Below are 18,576 nucleotides of genomic sequence, written 5' to 3'. Positions count from 1 at the left end.
CTTCATGTAAAGCATGTGAAATTTGATTCCCCCTGCTTCATGTGAATGCTCATTAGAAATGCCTATTCAATTATGGATTAAGTATTCCTTTTTCAGGGAAACTACCCAAAAATTTCCAGCCTAGTGTTCATACTAAGGCTACAATATGCACCATTATCCACTTTTTTATTTTACTCTTGTGAACCGGTTATTATTGCAGTTCTCACTCGGGAAGAAAACTTAACATTTAGGATACGTTTGGTACGCGAAAAAATAAAATAGCTTTTATTAATAATGGAAGAAGGTGGAATATAATAGCAATAGCATAATGCAAATTATGCAAGTTATTTTGAGTTGACTCAAAATTGTTTTTGTATAATAAGGTCTCGCAGCCAATAGCAGTCACACTCCCTTGCCATGTTTCAAATTTTCAATAGAGAATTCAAACCATTATCTCTACAAACACAAAACAGAAACATAACTGGATTTCAATGCAGAACTTCCCACAGAAAGCACTCTCTAGAGATGCAACAAATTCATAATATTACTAGTTACAAAACCTCATTGCACCATTAAATTACATTATATACATTCAAAATGATTTGGTAAAACGCCTTTTACATGATTTCTTCTTCTCTCAATGTGAGCCAAGATTAAACTGATAACTTCGAGGATCTTCATCTCATTTTCACGAGACATTTTGGTACTACAATCCTCTCAAAGCAGCATTCAGTGGCTATGTGTGTATAAGTAGTACAGCAAAAGAATTGTTATTAGCCTAATCTCACTTCTTTTGGAAGATCAACATACAAAAAAATGCTATCACACGACAAACTATCCCGGCGAGGATGAGGATGACTATACAAAGAGTCCAATCATTAAGGTTATATCCAGCTTTCAGAAGCGCACCACAGCGAGTTATCAGCCATACACCATAATACCTGTAGGGCAAAGATGATAAGTAACATCATCGAAACTGCAATCTTTTAGGGAGAGAAAAAGAAAAAAAAGAATACGAAAACTAAACAATCTAAAGGTTGTTATCTGGATTTGGTTCCAAGCTCATGAATACTACTCATAATTTGATTCCCAGATTTGTGGATCTCACTCCTCCATCCAAGAAAAAGCCACACCCCGCCCCCCCCCCCCCCCCCCCCCAAAAAAAAAAAAAAAAATTTATAGAAAAAAAAAACTATTGTTATTTAGGTTCAGACCACAAACACAAATTTTTAACTGGTATCCCAGGCTTGATATAGAAATTCATAACCTATTTGAGATGTGTGCTAAGTTCTTTGCAATTATTAATCCAGGTTTTCTTGATCCCGAACTTTTTACTTTAATTCGCATATTTCTTTAGTTTGACTCTACCACAAGCATGTTGCAGATAGAATGGGTGCAACATCTACATCATACACATTGGAAAGTTACTTTATTCCGAGGAAGGGTGATTCTGCCTTACCTTTCCGCATTTGCAATGACAAATGCTTCCAAAGCCCACTTAGAGTAGCACAAATTAGCTAAAATCTTCATAAATTCGCTATCTTTTGGCTGTGTTGCAATGAGAGTTAAAACAACTGGAAGAAGAACTGACCACTGCAAAAAAGGGTACCTTTTCAGTAAGAACTAAATGAAATATATATTAAAAAAAAGAGAAAAGTCAAATTGGTAAGCTATCAATTTTTCAAAGTGTACTTCTATTACTCACCAGCTGGGCTGTACCTGGTTCGAAAACGATAGCCAATGCATAGGCTATACCAGTTACACAGTACACTAGACAGAACAAGACAGTGTAATTATCTGCAAAGCTAGATCTTGGGTTTGTGAAAAAATAAAACATAGAGAGATATACTGCAGGTTTGATCACTGTATTAAAATTTTCAATTGTATCCTTAGCGAGAAAATAAGCCAAACTGCTCATGCCAGAGGCACTCTCCCTCCAGTAGTGTAATTTGTCCAGAGAAAATGATCTCAAAGCCGCAATTTTGCATAGAAGAGCTGAAAACAGCAAGAAGGATCCCAGTAAGGAAGTATCTTTGAGCATATGGATATTTGGTGGTATTATTTGACTTAGCGAGACTAATTCATTAATGCCAAATTTGACGCTGATTTTAGGCCATACAAAAAAGATTGCAGTTTGTTGTTTTAGTAGTACCAGTAAAACAAGTGTCTGTAGAGGCAAAAGTATCTACCACTATTATTGAAATTCTTGCGTTCATAAATCACCAAAATACAAATTCAAAAAAAGCCTTATGGAATGAGCAACTGAGAATTTTTTGGACTTACAAACCGCAATGATGGTATAAGTATAAGCAGCTGCACCAAAGGATTGATCGCTCACTTTAACAACTGATCCTAAGCAAGCTCCAGCAAGTAATAAGATCAGATAATCCATTGCTAGTATTCTAGCTTCCCGTAGTCGCTGTTTACTAACCCTGAAATGCCGTGGGCAGAGAGAAGATGAAAAAGATGCTCGAAGCCAATGGAATTTATCATGGTTGGGTAATTCTAAATGGTCATATTATAAAAATATATATTATATAGATATATGAGGGACAAAGAAGCATGACATGTGACTAAGTTTTAAAGACGGCTCCGTTTGTTTCGACATAAAATGTTTTCTACAGAAAAATATTTTCGGCGTTTGGCTCGTACGGAAAATAGCGATGGCGGACAATGGCCGGTGACAACCAAAAATGACTGGCAACTTTCGGCACCTCCAGTGCGGCAGCCGGCGAACACCAGCGATCTCTTCCCGCCGGATATGGAGTTACATTGTGCTTTTATATATGATATATGATAATATATCTACTTTTACATACAAATAGTTTCTGAAGATCCAACCGCGCAGGTTGGATACAGATAAAGTATGGTCCTCATAGGCAGCAATCTATAGTTGATGTTTTTCTATACAAGTACTTGAAGCTTTGCTGAGCTTTTTTTTTTTTTGGTTGGGGGATACGTTATAGTTCTTACTTGTCTCTTTTTGACTTATTAAATACTGCCTATCAGGGATTTATTTTCATTGTTCTACTAATTTCTCACCAGTTGAGGATCAAGCTTCTCCATATAGCTGTCTGTAATGACTAAACTTTTTGCAATATAAGTAAAGCCTCATCTTTGTTAATTTTGTATTGACTTTAAGATCAGCATTCGCCTGCAACCAATTTGGAAATTCAGCCAAAACGTCATTTGTGTTGGATGATTGATTCCCTTCTTGTTTGGATATGAACTTCTACTTACTGTGGTGTTGAGGTTAAACTAACATCTTCTGCCAGGTGGACTGTGGTTTCATTCTAGACTTGTCATTTGTATGCAGTTTACTGCATTACAAAAACAGGTCTGATAACTCCGTCCGAATTCAAGCAACCTTGGGCAGTGGCCAACGATCTCTAGAAACCTCCAGCGGCGTCAGAGAATAAACTATGAGAGAGAATGTATGCAAAAAGGAGAAGCTTAAACTCGAAAAATGGTTTATGATATTAAAAAATGGAAACCATTTTCCAAAGATTAAAGAAGCTTTTCTGGTCAAACCGAAAATGTTTTCGTTTTGAACATCATTTTCCATCGCACCAAACACTAGAAAATACGGAAAACATTTTCCAGAAAATATTTTACGCTAAAACAAACAAGGCCGTAGTGTTAGAATAATTTCCATATTATCTATGAATTGGTTTCCTTATAGGTCTATGATTAATTCCCTTCCTTATTTAGTTTAGGTTTTCTTGCTCACCAATCCTTAATTCCTCTATAAATAGTAATACAATTCAATATACTTCAATATATTAATGATGTAGGTCTTTTTTTCTCTCTGCTTCCACTCTCTCTCTTACTTTATACATTTCTACACTTCGAAAACAATTGTGCTATGAAATATAGAAGTAAAAGCCCAAGTATTCTCTGTATTATATTGATTGAATGGAATGACCAACAAACTTTCGACACATGACTACAGGGAAAAGGAAGAGAAATGTTTGTAATTGTTTTACAATGCTTAAGAAGGAAGAATTTCATCACATTTGTTAGGTTTTTAGTGTTGGCAAATTTAGTGTCAAAACTAGTTGAGTTGTAAGTTTAGGTTTGGGGTTGAAATAGGTCTTAAAAATGCGGTTCAAGATTCGGTGAAATTTGCGGAAACAGAATCAGTCGATCGCAACCTAGATTGATGCTTATTTGATTGAGATAGTTTTCAAAATTCAATATGCAAATCAGAACGTCTCGAACACAAGCACGATCGAAGGGGAATAGAATGAGGTCATGAAGACTTTTCAAAATTGAGTTCTACAATGCCCTGATCGAACCTCGGTTGATCGAAGTTTTCAAGGCTTTAATGTTCAAGTTCCAAAAAGGCTTGATCGAACCTCATTTGAACCAAGTTGAAGTGAAGTGTTTCACATAGTTTCACAGAAAGCCCCAATTGCAATCACGATCGAACCTCGTTCGATCGAGATGGTAGCAAAAACACATGATGGTAGCCTCGATCAAACCTCATTCGATTGCCACTATGCAATCTTTGTGAAACCCTAGGTTTTGTTCGAACAAGACTGAATCTCGTTCAATCGAGACAGTCGTACCTTGTTTAATTTCTTAACCGACTTACTCATAAAGCCTCAGTTTTCTCCACATCGATATAAGACCATTGAGCCACAATTTTTATAAGGTGTGGACGCACTTAAACTCTGTTCTTGGAGAGATTCAAAACCTTCCTAAATTGAATATCAAATCCCTCTTCGTTCCTCACTAAACCACACAAAAATCTTCAGCCACCAAAGTCCCAAGTTGCAGAAGAAGCTTTATAGAAGAAAGGTCAGAGTTCTTGAGCTACTGCGGTAAAAGACAAATAGGTAGTTTGTTTGGATACAATGTCAAGTTTCTACTTCAAATGTTTTGCAAGTATAAACTAATTGCAATTGTTTCTTCTATAATAGATAAGTTTCCTGGGGTTGGCTGCCCCCGGAGTGGTTTTACTTTTGAAGAGTTCTTCAAAATGTTTCTACTTCATCACCAAAATTGTTGTGTAAAATTTATTTATTGCTTTATTTAATTTTGGTGATTGTGATTGTGGTTGTGTAATTTTTAACCGGTTGAGTTTATCTGCAAACACCTATTCACATTGGTGTAATTTTTAATAAGTTGGGGTTTTTGGGCGTGTTTCAACATTTTTTCTTGTTTCCTTCGTACTTTCAAAACCAAACAAAGCCACTTGGAAGGTCATGTAATGAACCAAAATTTACCATAAAATAGTTATTCTGGAAAATGATAGTATACAATTTACTAGACAAGAGGGGTAAATAGGTCTTATTGAAAAAATATACAATTTAAAAATAAAAATAAAAAAATCCAAACAATCGAGAATGTCCAATGTGATATTTAATCTTCAACGATTATAGTGTGGAATTCAATTCAATAAGATTAAATATATTGATGGATGTGCATATTCCAACATAAAGAATAATCATTGCCCAGTATATCATATGTTCAACAAAATCAATGAGCGGAAATAATCATGTACACAAGAAATTAAAAGATCATCGCACAATATGCACACAAGATTTTTTGTGGAAAAATCCAAATAGAAGAAACCACAAGACCTAGTCCAACTCAAATGATATCACTACTAGAAAATACGAGTATAAGACTTACAAGGCGTATATAGACTTAAAGATTGACTCAATACCTAGAGACACATTCTGGACCACCTACCCTTGTTTACCGATAGATGCACCTATGATCCTCGTTCTTTTTGTTCGTTGATTATAATATATCAACTTCTCAACATCCTCCCCACGCTATCCGCACAGAGTCTTCGAATTTCGTATTCTGGACTTTACAAAACAGCGTAAAAGAATTTCAATGAAGGCTTATGGCTTTGTGGGATCGTTTCTAATAAGGTTTTTCTAGGAGAGATGATGGTGATAATGACATCTTACTCATTAATTCTTCATTTCTCACATTCAATGATTTTCTCTCATAGCATAATATCTTTCATCTCTATTTTGAAGACCACTCAAGAGCTCTCAAGCATCTCTCTTTTTATCACTCAACCTCAATGAATATGTAAAGAGAGGTCTCGGAAAAGCCTTATTTGAGTCATGAGAATGATATGAATTTATGGTAGTATGAGAAATCCTAAAATTGTGTGAAAAGAATAAAATTCCTACCAACACAATCAAATGGCTTATCAGTGTTCCAATGGACGTAGTTGTTAAACATGGTTTTGGTTTGAACGGATTTCGAACGAGCTTCAAATAAAACCAAGTTGAGATCTATTTTTTGAGTCTTGTTCAAATAGCATACCGAAAACGCTTTGAAAGCTACAATATGTCATTAAGATCTAAGCATTCTGTTGGAACGTGCTTTTAAACATGTTTCAAATGAAACAATTGGACACTTCTATTAAAGCTTCTTGTTCGACCATAATATTGAATGGGTTACAAAGGGTGCTCTCGGTTTGAACTACTTTACCTATCCATTCGAACGAAGCTTCATATGTCCTTAAAACGACATAATATGTGCAACACCTTGTAATTACCATTCAAATGCAAAAAGTACTTTTAAAAGCAAATAAATAATTTTTCAAAAATAGTGTTTTTCAAGTTTATAAACTAACTATTCATGTATTTTCACAACTTAATCAACCCTAGGTTTTGCAATGTCCAATCTAACCACCTAAGGTCATAGTCCTAGGTTTCTAAGTTACTTACCATCTTAAATACTTCGAGTTCTGAAATTTATAACATGTGGCATGTAAGGTGTCCTCAAACAATGTTTAATGATTCTTCTTTCACAAACTACATGACTTCTTAGGCTCTGAGTTAGACCAGTGTTTTTGTCCTAAAGAATATGTCACACATTATGGACTTAACAATTCGGATGAAGAACATATAAAATACATAGAATTTTGGAAATGTTAACCATGTTGGAGCTTTCAGCAAATCAATTATCTGAAATATGTGATATTTGGAGGTAGCTACAGCTTACCTCCCAAGGAAGTATTTATATTGCTGGAGTACACCTGGCGTCCTCCGGCTTGTTAAGTCCTTGGACTTCAAAAAATTGTGTTGTATCTTATCCCGCTTCAGCTCCACATTACTTTTCACACCTTGCCATATCTCTCCAGCAAAAGACTGTTCCTCCATTCCAGCACCAGCAGGATTTGTTCCATTAGTTGGAGTTACATCCATCAAAGACCGAGCAAGTCCAGCAGCATGCTGCTGCATTTCAGGGGGTACCGAGTACCCATTATGAAGCATCCATCTGACTGGAAGCTCTGTATAACTCACTCCTGAGCTGCCTCCAGGTACCACTATACCCTCCAAAATGTCAATAAAGTGGTCTGGAGGATTTACACGTTCTGGGATATTGATCCCAAGGCCAGCAAAATATTCTTCAACTTTCTTCGCTGGTCCATGATAGGCGGTAAGACCACCTTTTGCCAGAAGTATCAAATCGTCAAACATCTTGAACAAGGCATAGCTGAAGCAAAAATTTCACCCATTAATAAATAACAGAACAAGAGTAAACCTACAATCAACCATACTCAAAAATATACCATAGAATCTAAGACGAGTTTTGAATATAATTTTCTTAATCCAGGTTATAGCTTATGAGATTTAGTCATGTCTGCTCAGCCTACAGACTCCTGATGAGCTGTAGAAAGTAATACTTTAAGTACCTCTATGAGCTATGATGTAAAAGTAGTCCTAGACTCTAGTTCTAAAAAGTTCTAAATTGGTTTCAGTTTTAGTCGTCCATTCAGACATCTCACCAGTGTGAATTTCAAGCCAATCTTACAAAATCAATAAGCTTAACATGTGAAAAAAATCAGAATAACTGGTAGCACTTCGCTATGTGCTCAAAGGTGATATTTTCTCTATTGGTTAATGGAAAGAATCTAACCAAAGGGCCCCACCTTGCCCACCAAAGATGCCTTTTTGTTCTTGTATAGATAATTGAGAAAAACATTTGAAAAGAGATTTCAAAATATGCAGATTTGTGATTGGAGAAGCAACCTTGGTTGGTGAACCACCATGCAGATGTTTACCCCTTCAAGAGCTTCACGTCGAAGTGCTCTAAGTAGTTGCTGAGATGATGCACTATCCAAACCAGATGTGGGTTCATCTAAGATCAAAAGTGAAGGTTCCATGACCATTTCTAATCCAACATTTACTCTCTTCCGCTGGCCTCCAGAGATTCCTCGTTTTTCCACCGTTCCAACCAAGGATGTCCTCACTGTCTGAAGCCCCAAGAACTCGATAACTCTTTCAACAACTAGAACTTTATCTGCTTCTGACAAAGCAGTGGATAGTCTTCGACAATCAGAAGTCCACAAAGAAAAAAAAAATTGCAGCAGTTAATACAGGAAGATTGACAGAAAAATCATCAAGCAGAACATTGTTAAGCAGAGTACACAAGAGCAAGACAAGCAAAGGCAATCTCAAGTAAATGACATCCTACAGTAGGCAACCGTATTAAAACCCAGAACTGAAGGGAAACATTTAAATGCACTTTGGATCAACTCTATTACCATGCTGTAGGATAGGGTAATGGTTATACTTCTTTGGGATTGATACCTGCTATTTCTCGTACCTTTGCTCAAATAACAAGGGATTAAGGAAACAACTCATGTGGCTATTAAGTGACTTCATATTTCAGTCTAAAATTAAAATAGCAAAGAAGAAACTACTATATAAATGATGATATTGATTATGCTTTGAGAAATGTTGCCAACGTTTATAGTGACTTCTGATTTCAATCTCATATAGTTATATAATATGCAATGGGATGACAATTGCACAGCTAAGCTTGTAACATACCAAAGTGTGTTCATTTATGCATTTTTTCTTTTTAATAAAAATTTAAAAGATCCAAGTACTCCAAAAAGTAGGAAGCATGTAAACTGCCCAAAGCAGTCATCCAGTCAAACAGAAATCTCAGAAACAACAGCAGCATGCTCCATTTGGGTTTCAGTGATGATAAAATGTGAAATTCAAGGAATAAGACTGCAGCATCAGGCAACATGTTACTATCTGAATCACACTTTTATTGTAATTCCTAAACCAAGCACCATTTTCGGCTGTGTAACACAGTAAAAAAGATTGAACTAATTCAAATAGTTAGTAGAAACTCAAAATCTGAAAATTTCTAACATTGAAGAAAAGCATCCGTACTGAATTAAAAACTGTAAAGCTATTGGCTTTAATTTCCCATTCAAAAGAGCTGTTCCTAAAGCATGATGCATAATCACCAACATAAGTGCACCCAACTTCATGTAACACTACAGAGGATTTAGTATGGAAAAAGAAAAAAGATTATTTCCTTTCGGTGATAAACTTTTCATCCATGGCAGTTTGATGATAAATTTTTGGCACCAAATTACCATCAGTCAAGTGAAGATGATAACATAAAGAGTATATATGATATGCAGTATGAATCTGCAAGGAGATAAATGAGGTGTACCTGCACTTTGCACTGAACCAGAGATTCTCTTCCACTGTCAAGTTTCCATGCACAATATCATCTTGTGGCACAAAACCAATGATTTTCTTATAAGAGTGGATTGAATCATTCTTTCCATTTATAAGAATTAAACCAGTCATTTTACATCCAATTGCTTTTCCCGCTACAGCAGAAAGAAATGTTGTTTTTCCAGCCCCAGATGGACCCATGACAGCAGTAATGCGACCAGGTTTGATTTTCCCAGTTACACACCTCAATAAATGCTTGTTTTTTGCTTTCAAGGTAAGGGTTAGGTCTTTGAAAGAAATCTCAATTAGAGGCCTTTTCCTAATCTCGGGATTAGTAGCCAGTTTAACTACTCCTGAGAAAGAAAGTTTCTCATTTTCTTGCTGCTGAGCTCTCTCTTTCTCAAGTTGAGCATATGCATACTTAAAAATTTGGCTATGAGTTTGTTTACCCTGTGGCACCTGTACTTGCCTGTTCTTATCTCCAGTTCCAATATCGAAACCTGGATAACTATCAGGCTCAAGTTCAATTTTGTGCATCATCTGCATGAGGTCATTGGGTTTTGTTTTGTTTTCTATTGATAATGCACTTGAAGCCAGAGATGCACCTGAAGTACTTGGATGTGGAGGTGGTAATGGATCATCATCCATTTCAGATTTAACGTGATCCAAAAACTTAAGTTTCTCGGTATGAGTTACTTCTTTTTTACGAGAAAAAGTGTGTGATAGATGAGCTTGCAATCCACTTGCGTGTTTCTTAGCAGCGCCTTTTGCTGTGTTCCACCTCTGGTGTGCTTTTGCTGTCTCCCTTGCACTTCTGGCTGCTGCTTCCCTGGATTTGGCCAGTCTCTTTTCCCTAGCGGTTAGAACTTGGTCAGAACAGTTGTAAATGATGAGTAGCAGAGTACTTAAAGCAGCCTGCATAAGTAATTGAAAGGCGTTAATTTCTACTGACATTTTTTTTCTTTTGGCCTGATGTTAACCATGGTTTCTTAAGAGCTAACAGCATACTTCTTGTTCTGAGAATGTATATAAGATAGAAGTCAAGAGAATGAAAACTGAAATTGAGAAATATTCTTGGTTTCTGGGAATATAGAGCTAAGGTTACATAGTTTGTTAGAAGAAGAAAAAAAATTAGTCTAAGCCATGAAGCCATCCAAGATCAATTAACAAGTTTACAGTTGAGAAGTAAAGTGAACAACTTACTAAAAGCATAATTCCATATGCTTGAATATTTTGATTTGCAGCGTTTGGATTACACGAAGTCAACTTGAAGCAGCCTGCAAGATAATTGGTAAAGTGTTAAATATGCCTTGCAGCCAGCATAATAGCGAAATGGAACTCCTAAATACAGTAATTGGGATATAATAATTAAAATAAGATATATTTAAATTCTGAAAATTCACCTGTACACCACGGAGAACAATATATATATTTTTAATTATTTCACTTGCATGCATATATTATTACTATACTATCATAAGTAACTAATTCATAGTTTTATCAACCGGGGGGGGGGGGGGGGGGGGGGAAATAGAAAGAACTTACTTTTCTCGGACGTAGAACCCATCCTGCAGTAATGTCTGCAATTTCATGAAAACGATTTGATAGCATTAGAAAGGTAATCATGGAAGCAGAAAGAAGCAATTATGTTATTATACAAGATCTTCAAAGATAAAATAAAATAAAAGTTCTTGTATATCCAGACTTTCTTGTCGAAACATGATGTAACAAATGGTACAAGGTTGCAACTAGCAAAACGTTAAACAAAGTTGTTAAGTGACAAACTCTGAGGAAAAAATTTATACCCACTACTGCAAGTTAATCTGCTGGTGGAAGTTGGACAAAATGATCCAGCTGAACAGAATAACTCACTACTACTACCAACATCAGCCCAAATATTTGCTCCTCCACAAGTATGGTTTGGCCTCCCTGGAGGTAGTTGGTATAGATATCTGCAGAAACATATAGAAATATGTAATTGGTATACACATTGACTATTTAAGATAATAAAAAAAAAAAGATATTAGGGCTAGAAGACAAACTTACGGTTCACAAACGCTAGTTGTTTTGTTGAGCGTAGCAAGGGGACAATAAGAACCTAGTGGGCAAGCTTCAAGAATATGATAGCAAATGGCAACAACCGGAAGAAACATCAGAGACATCTTTTAACCAAGATCAAGAACATCTTGCACTTTAAAGCAGGAAAATAGTTAACATGTCAAAGTTCTTTATCCTAAGGGTAAAAATTTAAATGTAACCTCATATTCAATAACTTAGAATCATCAATTTATTAAGGCAATTGATGTCTAGAAATGAATCAGCATTTGAAGGCTTCTCACTTTAGAAGCTACCATCATTTTTAAAGAAAGAAAGCATGTAAAGGATTCTCAAATACTTACGTATCATGCACGTAATACCATGAGGACAGAAGAAACCCTCACAACAAGCATGGCAGTCGAGAGTTCTTGCAGGGATGACCTTTGCATTGTTAAGGTCAACCTGCTGATCTGGGCCAACACTACAAGCCCATCCTGGCTCACAACCAGAAACCCATGAGGTTAAATTACAGTTCTTATTAGGTTTTAGGTAATTTGCACTTTGAGATCCTTCAAAGAAACTATTAAAGTAAATCTTTATTTCCGCTGCTGTGCACAACCGCTGTGCAATGTCTCCTGTTGAACAATGAATACCACCACAAACATATGAGAAGATATAAATTATAACCAAAAAATATTTAGTAGTAGGTTGAGAACATTCAGCAAGGGGAAAAAACTGCAAAAGTTGCTCATATTTTTTATGATGGATTTTTTTAGACCCTCCTTGTGCACATGGTCCTTTTGGCCTAAGCATGAACTTGCCAAGGCAATGCAGGACGAGGAGCACGCTGGTGCTACAGATAGACCCTTAGTAATTGCTAGCTAAAAGAAATTGAGGGTGAGCAAATCAACTATCTTTAGTAGCATATAAAAACTGAATGAGTGTTGACCATGACATTTTTTATTATCTGATAAGTTAATATTTATTAAAGAGAGCGTGAAACATGACAATAACAACACGACAATTATGTTGAACTCAATGTGCCATATAATTACTGAAATTTCACAAGAAATTGTGAGATCTAGCAAAACCCATGAATAACTTGTACCTCTGTGATCTTTTGACCATGAGATCAGTATTCTTTCATAGTTTCACATCAATGCACTAAGGGCCTATTCGGGGTTGCATTAAGGAGCTTAAAAATTACTTCTTTTTTTTTTTTTGATAAGTAATTGTAATTTTATTAAAAACAGCGTAAGGCGCCCCTAGTACACACGGAGTATACAAGAAGCAACAGCCTCACAACCGACCCGACAAGGAACAAACCACAAAAACCACCCAACCCTAAGCCCCTAATCCCCTAAGCCCCTAAATCTCACAATCTTCAATCATATCCCATCGCCTATGTTCCTCATCAAGGGCAGAGAGGAAAGCCAAAGATCTATCCCCCTTATCCCCGAAATACATAGAGCATGCCATAGACAACTCCATAGGAGTTAAAGGCTGGAGTTGATTTCCTTGACCCATCACCGGCTTTGTCTTCCTTCCTTGACACTTGTCCTGAATTAACGGCTTGGAGGTGGGATCATCCAGGGAGGAGGGAGGAAGAAACCTCCCTACCGGCGAGCCCATCTCAATGGAAACTTGTGGACCCACGGCAGAATTCTCTGACCCACTCCCTAAGTCCTCAAGAACAGAAAGTTTCCGACCAGCCTCTGAGGAAGCCAAAGAAGAACCCGGGAGAGGAAAATGAGAAGAATCGGTGACAAGAACGGGATCCGGCACCGAAACCAAGTCCGACCCCATGTTCGAACCCTGACAAATCCTCCGACCGGCATTCCTACGCCTAGAGGGATATTTCGCGTCACCGTAGTTGATGGAACTCTGCAAATTAAGAAGTTCCCTTTTTCCTTTCGCGTCACCGTCACCCTAAAAATTACTTTTAGTACATAGAAAGCTATTAAAGCAAAATTGGGTTTGTTAGGTAAAAAAAACTCAAAAAGTACTTGAAAAAATTTTACTTACAATCTCTGATCTTTCATAACTTTTGCAATTAAGTACTCAAACTTTAAAAAGTGTCAATTTAGGGTGTTTATCTTTCAATTTTTTTAAGTTTCAACCTTCCGTTAGAATTTTCAGTTAATCCTGTCAAAAATCCCAAAATAACCCTCCTTTTTTTTAGGAAAAAAATTGCAAGGATTTAGGTGTTCGTCAGAATTTAACATAATTTGCAAAAACACCCATGTCTGAATCTTTGAAAAAATTTATAATTTTTTTTAAAAAAATAAAAATAAAATTAAGCACAAGAGTATTTTGAAAATTTTGATAGGATTTAACGGAAAATTCTAACAGGGGGTTGAAATTGAAAAAAATTGAAAGATGAACACCCTAAATTAACACTTGTTTGAGTACTTAATTGCAAAAGTGATGAAAGTTAAGGGGTTATAATTGAAGTTTTTTCAAAGTACTTCTTTGACTTTTTTGCTCTAAAAATGGCCAAAACGCACTTTTGGAAAAAGCTTGAAATGAAGCTTTTCTTAAAAGCTCTTTTTGGATATAAAAACTTTATTTTCCAACACAATCCTGAATAGGCTCTAACAATCTGAAACTTCTGGCTGACAAATGAACACCTCAATTGGTTGCCAAAAAAACTGAGGTAAACAAAAGAAAACAGGAATCTAGAGCCGATTGACGATCTATTGTTTTTTATAAGTGAAATATCATTGAAAGCACAAAATGCAACTCAGGTACACAAGAAGTATACAAGAGAAACGCCTAATTAGGAGAAGAAAAAAGTACAAGGAAATCATTAAAGCTAATCACTAAGGGAGCTAAGTACACAATTGCCTAAGTAAAAAGAGAATAAAAGAAGGTCTTGAAGATCTGTTGTTTTTCCCACAAAATGAAAATATCAGTTTGGATGAGTCAAATGGGTTGTATGTTATTCAGCTGAGTAAATGCTAGAAGCGCACAAATCTAAGGAAAAAAAATCTCTCCTTTTCCTGCATTTCTCAGCAATCAAAAGAGCAGCATTAACTTTTTTCTTAATAATTAATTATACCATTCGTCTTTTGAATGCAAGAAGCCAAGAACTCCAAGTTGGATGAAAAGTTAAATGCTCGGTTCCAATCAGCATCCCTGAAACAATAAAGTGAGCTTCAAAATCCAATCAAATAAAATTGAACCCTATAGTACTTGTAAACTGTTAGTTTTATTTATTTTTCATAAACACATAATGGAGATATACGATATTCTATCATATTAAAAAAAAAATAAAAAAAATCAAGTCTTTGTTAGGTTGCCGAAAAATTGCAACAGAAGAAAGGAAATTAAAAAGGTTGATACTTTTTAAACTCATAAATATGCAATCAATCAAACAACTCTCTACCAGCTGATATTATTAGCAAGAATTTCATCCAAATGAGCTAATTCAACTGCTTACTTGAGTTGACTGTTCATGAAATCAAAATAACAAGATTCAACATTCTACTTCCGTTTCTTTTCATGCATTTCTGAGCAACCAAAAATATGGCAAAGTTAAAACGAATCACTCACCAATCCTTAACGCAGAAGCTGGACCGGTCGCTGAAATCCTGACCAATGGCAGCTGTCAGATTGGAAACCTTGCTGTAGACGAGCGATGTGACAAGCCGGAGAGCCGCAGGGTTGTCAAACTGGTTATTGTAGTCATTCACATCTTGGCACCGTACCAACCCCACCAAACTCAAGCCTACAGTGGCTAAAGCGAGAGTTATCCATAGGTTCTCTTTCAAGCTCATTTGGACAATGGAAGATATGGGGATTGGGAGGCCAGTATTGAGACAATGAAACAAATATTTTGAACTCGCAAGAGGGTAATGGAGTCCGCAGAATGGGGAGTTTCAGAGGTCAAACATAGAGAGAGAGAGAGAGAGAGAGAGAGAGAGAAGTGAAGGGAGTGTGGAGGGACCAACCGAGAAGAACACGTCCTGGCGACTTTGCCTCCGCCGGCTTTCAGACGCATGTTCGGTTCTTGTTGAGTTGTTGTCCTTACATAAAACATGGATTATAAAAATTTATTTTTTATTTTTTATTTTTAAAGCAAAAATCAAGAGTGAACTAAATTAAAAATACTAGAAGTGGATAAAGTAAAGCATCCGGATTCCGGATGAAAGAAGGTTAAAGAAAATAATTAAAGGAAGGTTGTGTACTATTTTAGGTCAATAATGTTTGTAGCTGTATACAATATTTAGGGGAATTAGAATGTTGTTTGGTTTTAAACCAGTACTTCATTTGTTTTTGTTTTTTATAAAACGACGAAAGGTATTGTGTATGTGTATTCACTCCTGTAAGATAAATTTACTGTTGATCTCAAGAGACAATTTTTATTTTTTTTTATAAGTAAGAGAATTTTATTAAAAAACGCAAAGCACAATCAAGTATACAGGGGGTATACAAGAGAGACAATTAAGAAGAAGAAAAAAGCAATACAAGGAAATCGTTATAACTAATCCCTAGAGGTGCGAGATACGCAGCCATCTAGGAGTACAAAGAATGAATAAAAAAGGAAATGAGCTCCTCTATAGTTCTTTCTTTGTCCTCAAACTGTCTATCGTTGCGTTCCATCCACAAGCACCACATAAGACAACAAGGAACCATTTTCCACACGACCGCGCTTCGGGAGCGTCCCCCCGGCCACCAACAGGCAAATAAGTCTACCACCCGAAAAGGCATCACCCAAGACAGACCGAAGCGACTGAGAATAACATACCAAAGAGCGCATGCAACCTCGCAATGAAAAAGAAGGTGATCCACAGTCTCCCCGGTCATTTTACACATGCAACATCTATCAATCACAATGACACGCTTCTTTTTCAGATTGTCCAAGGTGGGGATTTTCCCTAGCGCTGCCGTCCAAGTGAAGAAGGCCACTTTCAATGGAGCCTTGGTCCTCCAAATGCTTTTCCAGGGAAATAAAATAGCCTCTTTGCAAGCAAGAGTCTTATAGAAAGAATTAACATCAAAAGACCCTTTGTGAGAAAGGGACCACCAAAGCCGATCTCCCCCATCTTGAGCAACCTTGGAGGAATACAGTAAGGAGAAAAAGGAAGCCATAACATCCACCTCCCAGTCGTGTACGTCTCGAAAAAATCTGACATCCCACTGATAGGATCCACTTACCACTACCAAGTGGTCTGCCACCAGAGTATCCTTTACACAAGCTATTTCATACAGAACTGGATAAGCTTCCTTGAGGGACATTTCCCCACACCATACATCATCCAAAAAACGGATCCTGAACCCATTACCCAAGATAAGTCTGGTAAAGCTACAAAACAAGCTTCACCCTTTCCTAATGTTCTTCCAGATCCCCACACCGTGAGACCCAGGGGGTCTAAGGAACACCAACCAACCCTAGTAGAACCATACTTTGCATCCACCATAGATTTCCACAAAGCCTCTCTCTCAAGAGACAATTTACACTCCGTAAGTTTAAAACCTGAGCTAATTCCGTGGGTTTTTAATACTTATATAAAAAAATATGAAAAATATTATGAATTTAATCATTTAATTAATATTTTAATATTTTTAACGTGTACATTGAAATCTTTTTTAATATATAAAATATTTAATTAAAATAAATAAATTATAAAATTATGATTTAAATTCAGGTTCTTGACTTTTATTCCACAAAAAATGATTATTTATCTCTTTTTATATAGCCACCTAAATTGAACCCTGTTGTGTGTTGATTGATGCCTCTTGTTAGACAGACCCCACAAATTAATGTATGAATAAAACTCCTGAAGAGTCAAACGCTCGTTTAAAAAGCAAAATTAGTTAAACATAAGGCAATTTCTTGGTGACTTTGTCTTCTTCTAGACCTACCTTGGATTTAACCAAATTTATTCCATGTCTCGTACTTAGTCAAGGTAGTACTTATGCTCACGGGTTTGAGGGCCAATACGCAATAATAATATTAAGGATTTTTTTTTTTTTAAAAAAAGTTAATATAATTTTTAAAATCGCCAATAAATTTGATATAGATCACTATAAAATTTTAATTTAATGATAATTTTAAAAGTCATTAACTTTAAAAGAATTTAAAACAAAAATAGAAGATAAAAAGATGATCCATAAGATTAATCTAAGATTAATTTGCAAGCAATGTAATCCTTATTTTTATTACATTAGATTATGTCTATTATAATTGTTCCAATTTTTCATCCTGGACAGCAATTCCTAACATGGTGTTTGGTTGGTAAAATCTAACATTTTCTTAACATTCTTGAGAATGTGATGTCTGAAATCTGAATTTTCAGAAATATAACTAAGCCCACGTTTGGAAATGATTGAAAATTTGATTAGATTCTCAAGAATATGAAATTCTCGTGCTTGATTTATCATCAGATAAGAATAATTTATTCTTCCAGAATATATTTTTTATCTTTGTCTCTCCAATTGCAATTGGGTTGTACTTGTACACAATCTTTCTTGCCAGTAGTTCTTTTTGTTTCAAAGGGGACCCGGCAAGGTGTCCTTGCGGACACGACAAGTACTTCATGCAGCATCGAGATCTCGGGGTTGTTTGTTAAGGGACAGTACAGTACCGAATAGTGGAGGTACTGTGTATATAATTATTTTTTTACTTTTTTATATTTTTTAATACCAATCGATATCAAAACATTCCTACTTTTTCACTTTTTATATCACATCAATAATTTTTTATTCACTACAATCCAAAACTTTTTCACTTTTCTATAAATTTTTTTAAACTTTTATATCTCATCATCACTTTTTACTAATTCCAAAATTAACAACCCACTATTCTGTTATGTTCTGTTCTGTACAGGTCTTTGTCAAACAAGCCCCTCTTTACCGAATGAGACAACCTTGCCAGTGGTTTTCAACTTCCAACCGCCTTTTAAAAATCACCGGTCCGAAAAATACATATGATAACTCGGTCTCCGTCGCATACAATATTGTGTCTGCTTTTCTTTTGGTGAAAGCCATCGATATTCTCACTCGGATTTCGCTTTCCACTGTAAATCCCTTTCACACCACATCACCACTTTGTGATCACAGTTCACACGCTCTCTTCCTTTTGTTTTTTTCT

General features: G+C 36.0%; 1 protein-coding gene across 3 annotated transcripts; it reads right to left on the bottom strand.

Moving 5' to 3' along the window:
- Positions 1–446: 446 nt before the first annotated feature.
- On the bottom strand, positions 447–15,471 carry LOC133863523 (ABC transporter G family member 24-like). Of its 3 annotated transcripts, XM_062299497.1 has the most exons (14): positions 15,036–15,471; positions 14,542–14,618; positions 11,843–12,115; positions 11,490–11,553; positions 11,249–11,395; positions 10,989–11,023; positions 10,647–10,720; positions 9,436–10,358; positions 7,989–8,285; positions 6,958–7,452; positions 2,263–2,411; positions 1,685–1,974; positions 1,439–1,572; positions 447–920 (listed from the first exon to the last, which is right to left on the bottom strand). In XM_062299497.1, exons 1-14 carry the CDS (start codon positions 15,257–15,259, stop codon positions 764–766), a joined length of 3,339 nt encoding a protein of 1,112 aa, XP_062155481.1. In that variant the 5' UTR covers positions 15,260–15,471; the 3' UTR covers positions 447–763. The 3 variants fall into 3 exon arrangements, 2 of the variants coding, with proteins under 2 accessions (XP_062155481.1, XP_062155482.1); XR_009899402.1 differs by lacking the exon at positions 1,685–1,974 and having other exon boundaries at positions 781–920; XM_062299498.1 differs by lacking the exons at positions 14,542–14,618; positions 15,036–15,471 and having other exon boundaries at positions 11,490–11,634; positions 11,843–11,937.
- Positions 15,472–18,576: the final 3,105 nt, after the last annotated feature.

The sequence above is a fragment of the Alnus glutinosa genome, chromosome 3 (assembly GCF_958979055.1).
Source record: "Alnus glutinosa chromosome 3, dhAlnGlut1.1, whole genome shotgun sequence".
NCBI classification, from domain to species: domain Eukaryota; kingdom Viridiplantae; phylum Streptophyta; class Magnoliopsida; order Fagales; family Betulaceae; genus Alnus; species Alnus glutinosa.
This window is presented reverse-complemented; position numbering and strand designations above follow the sequence as displayed.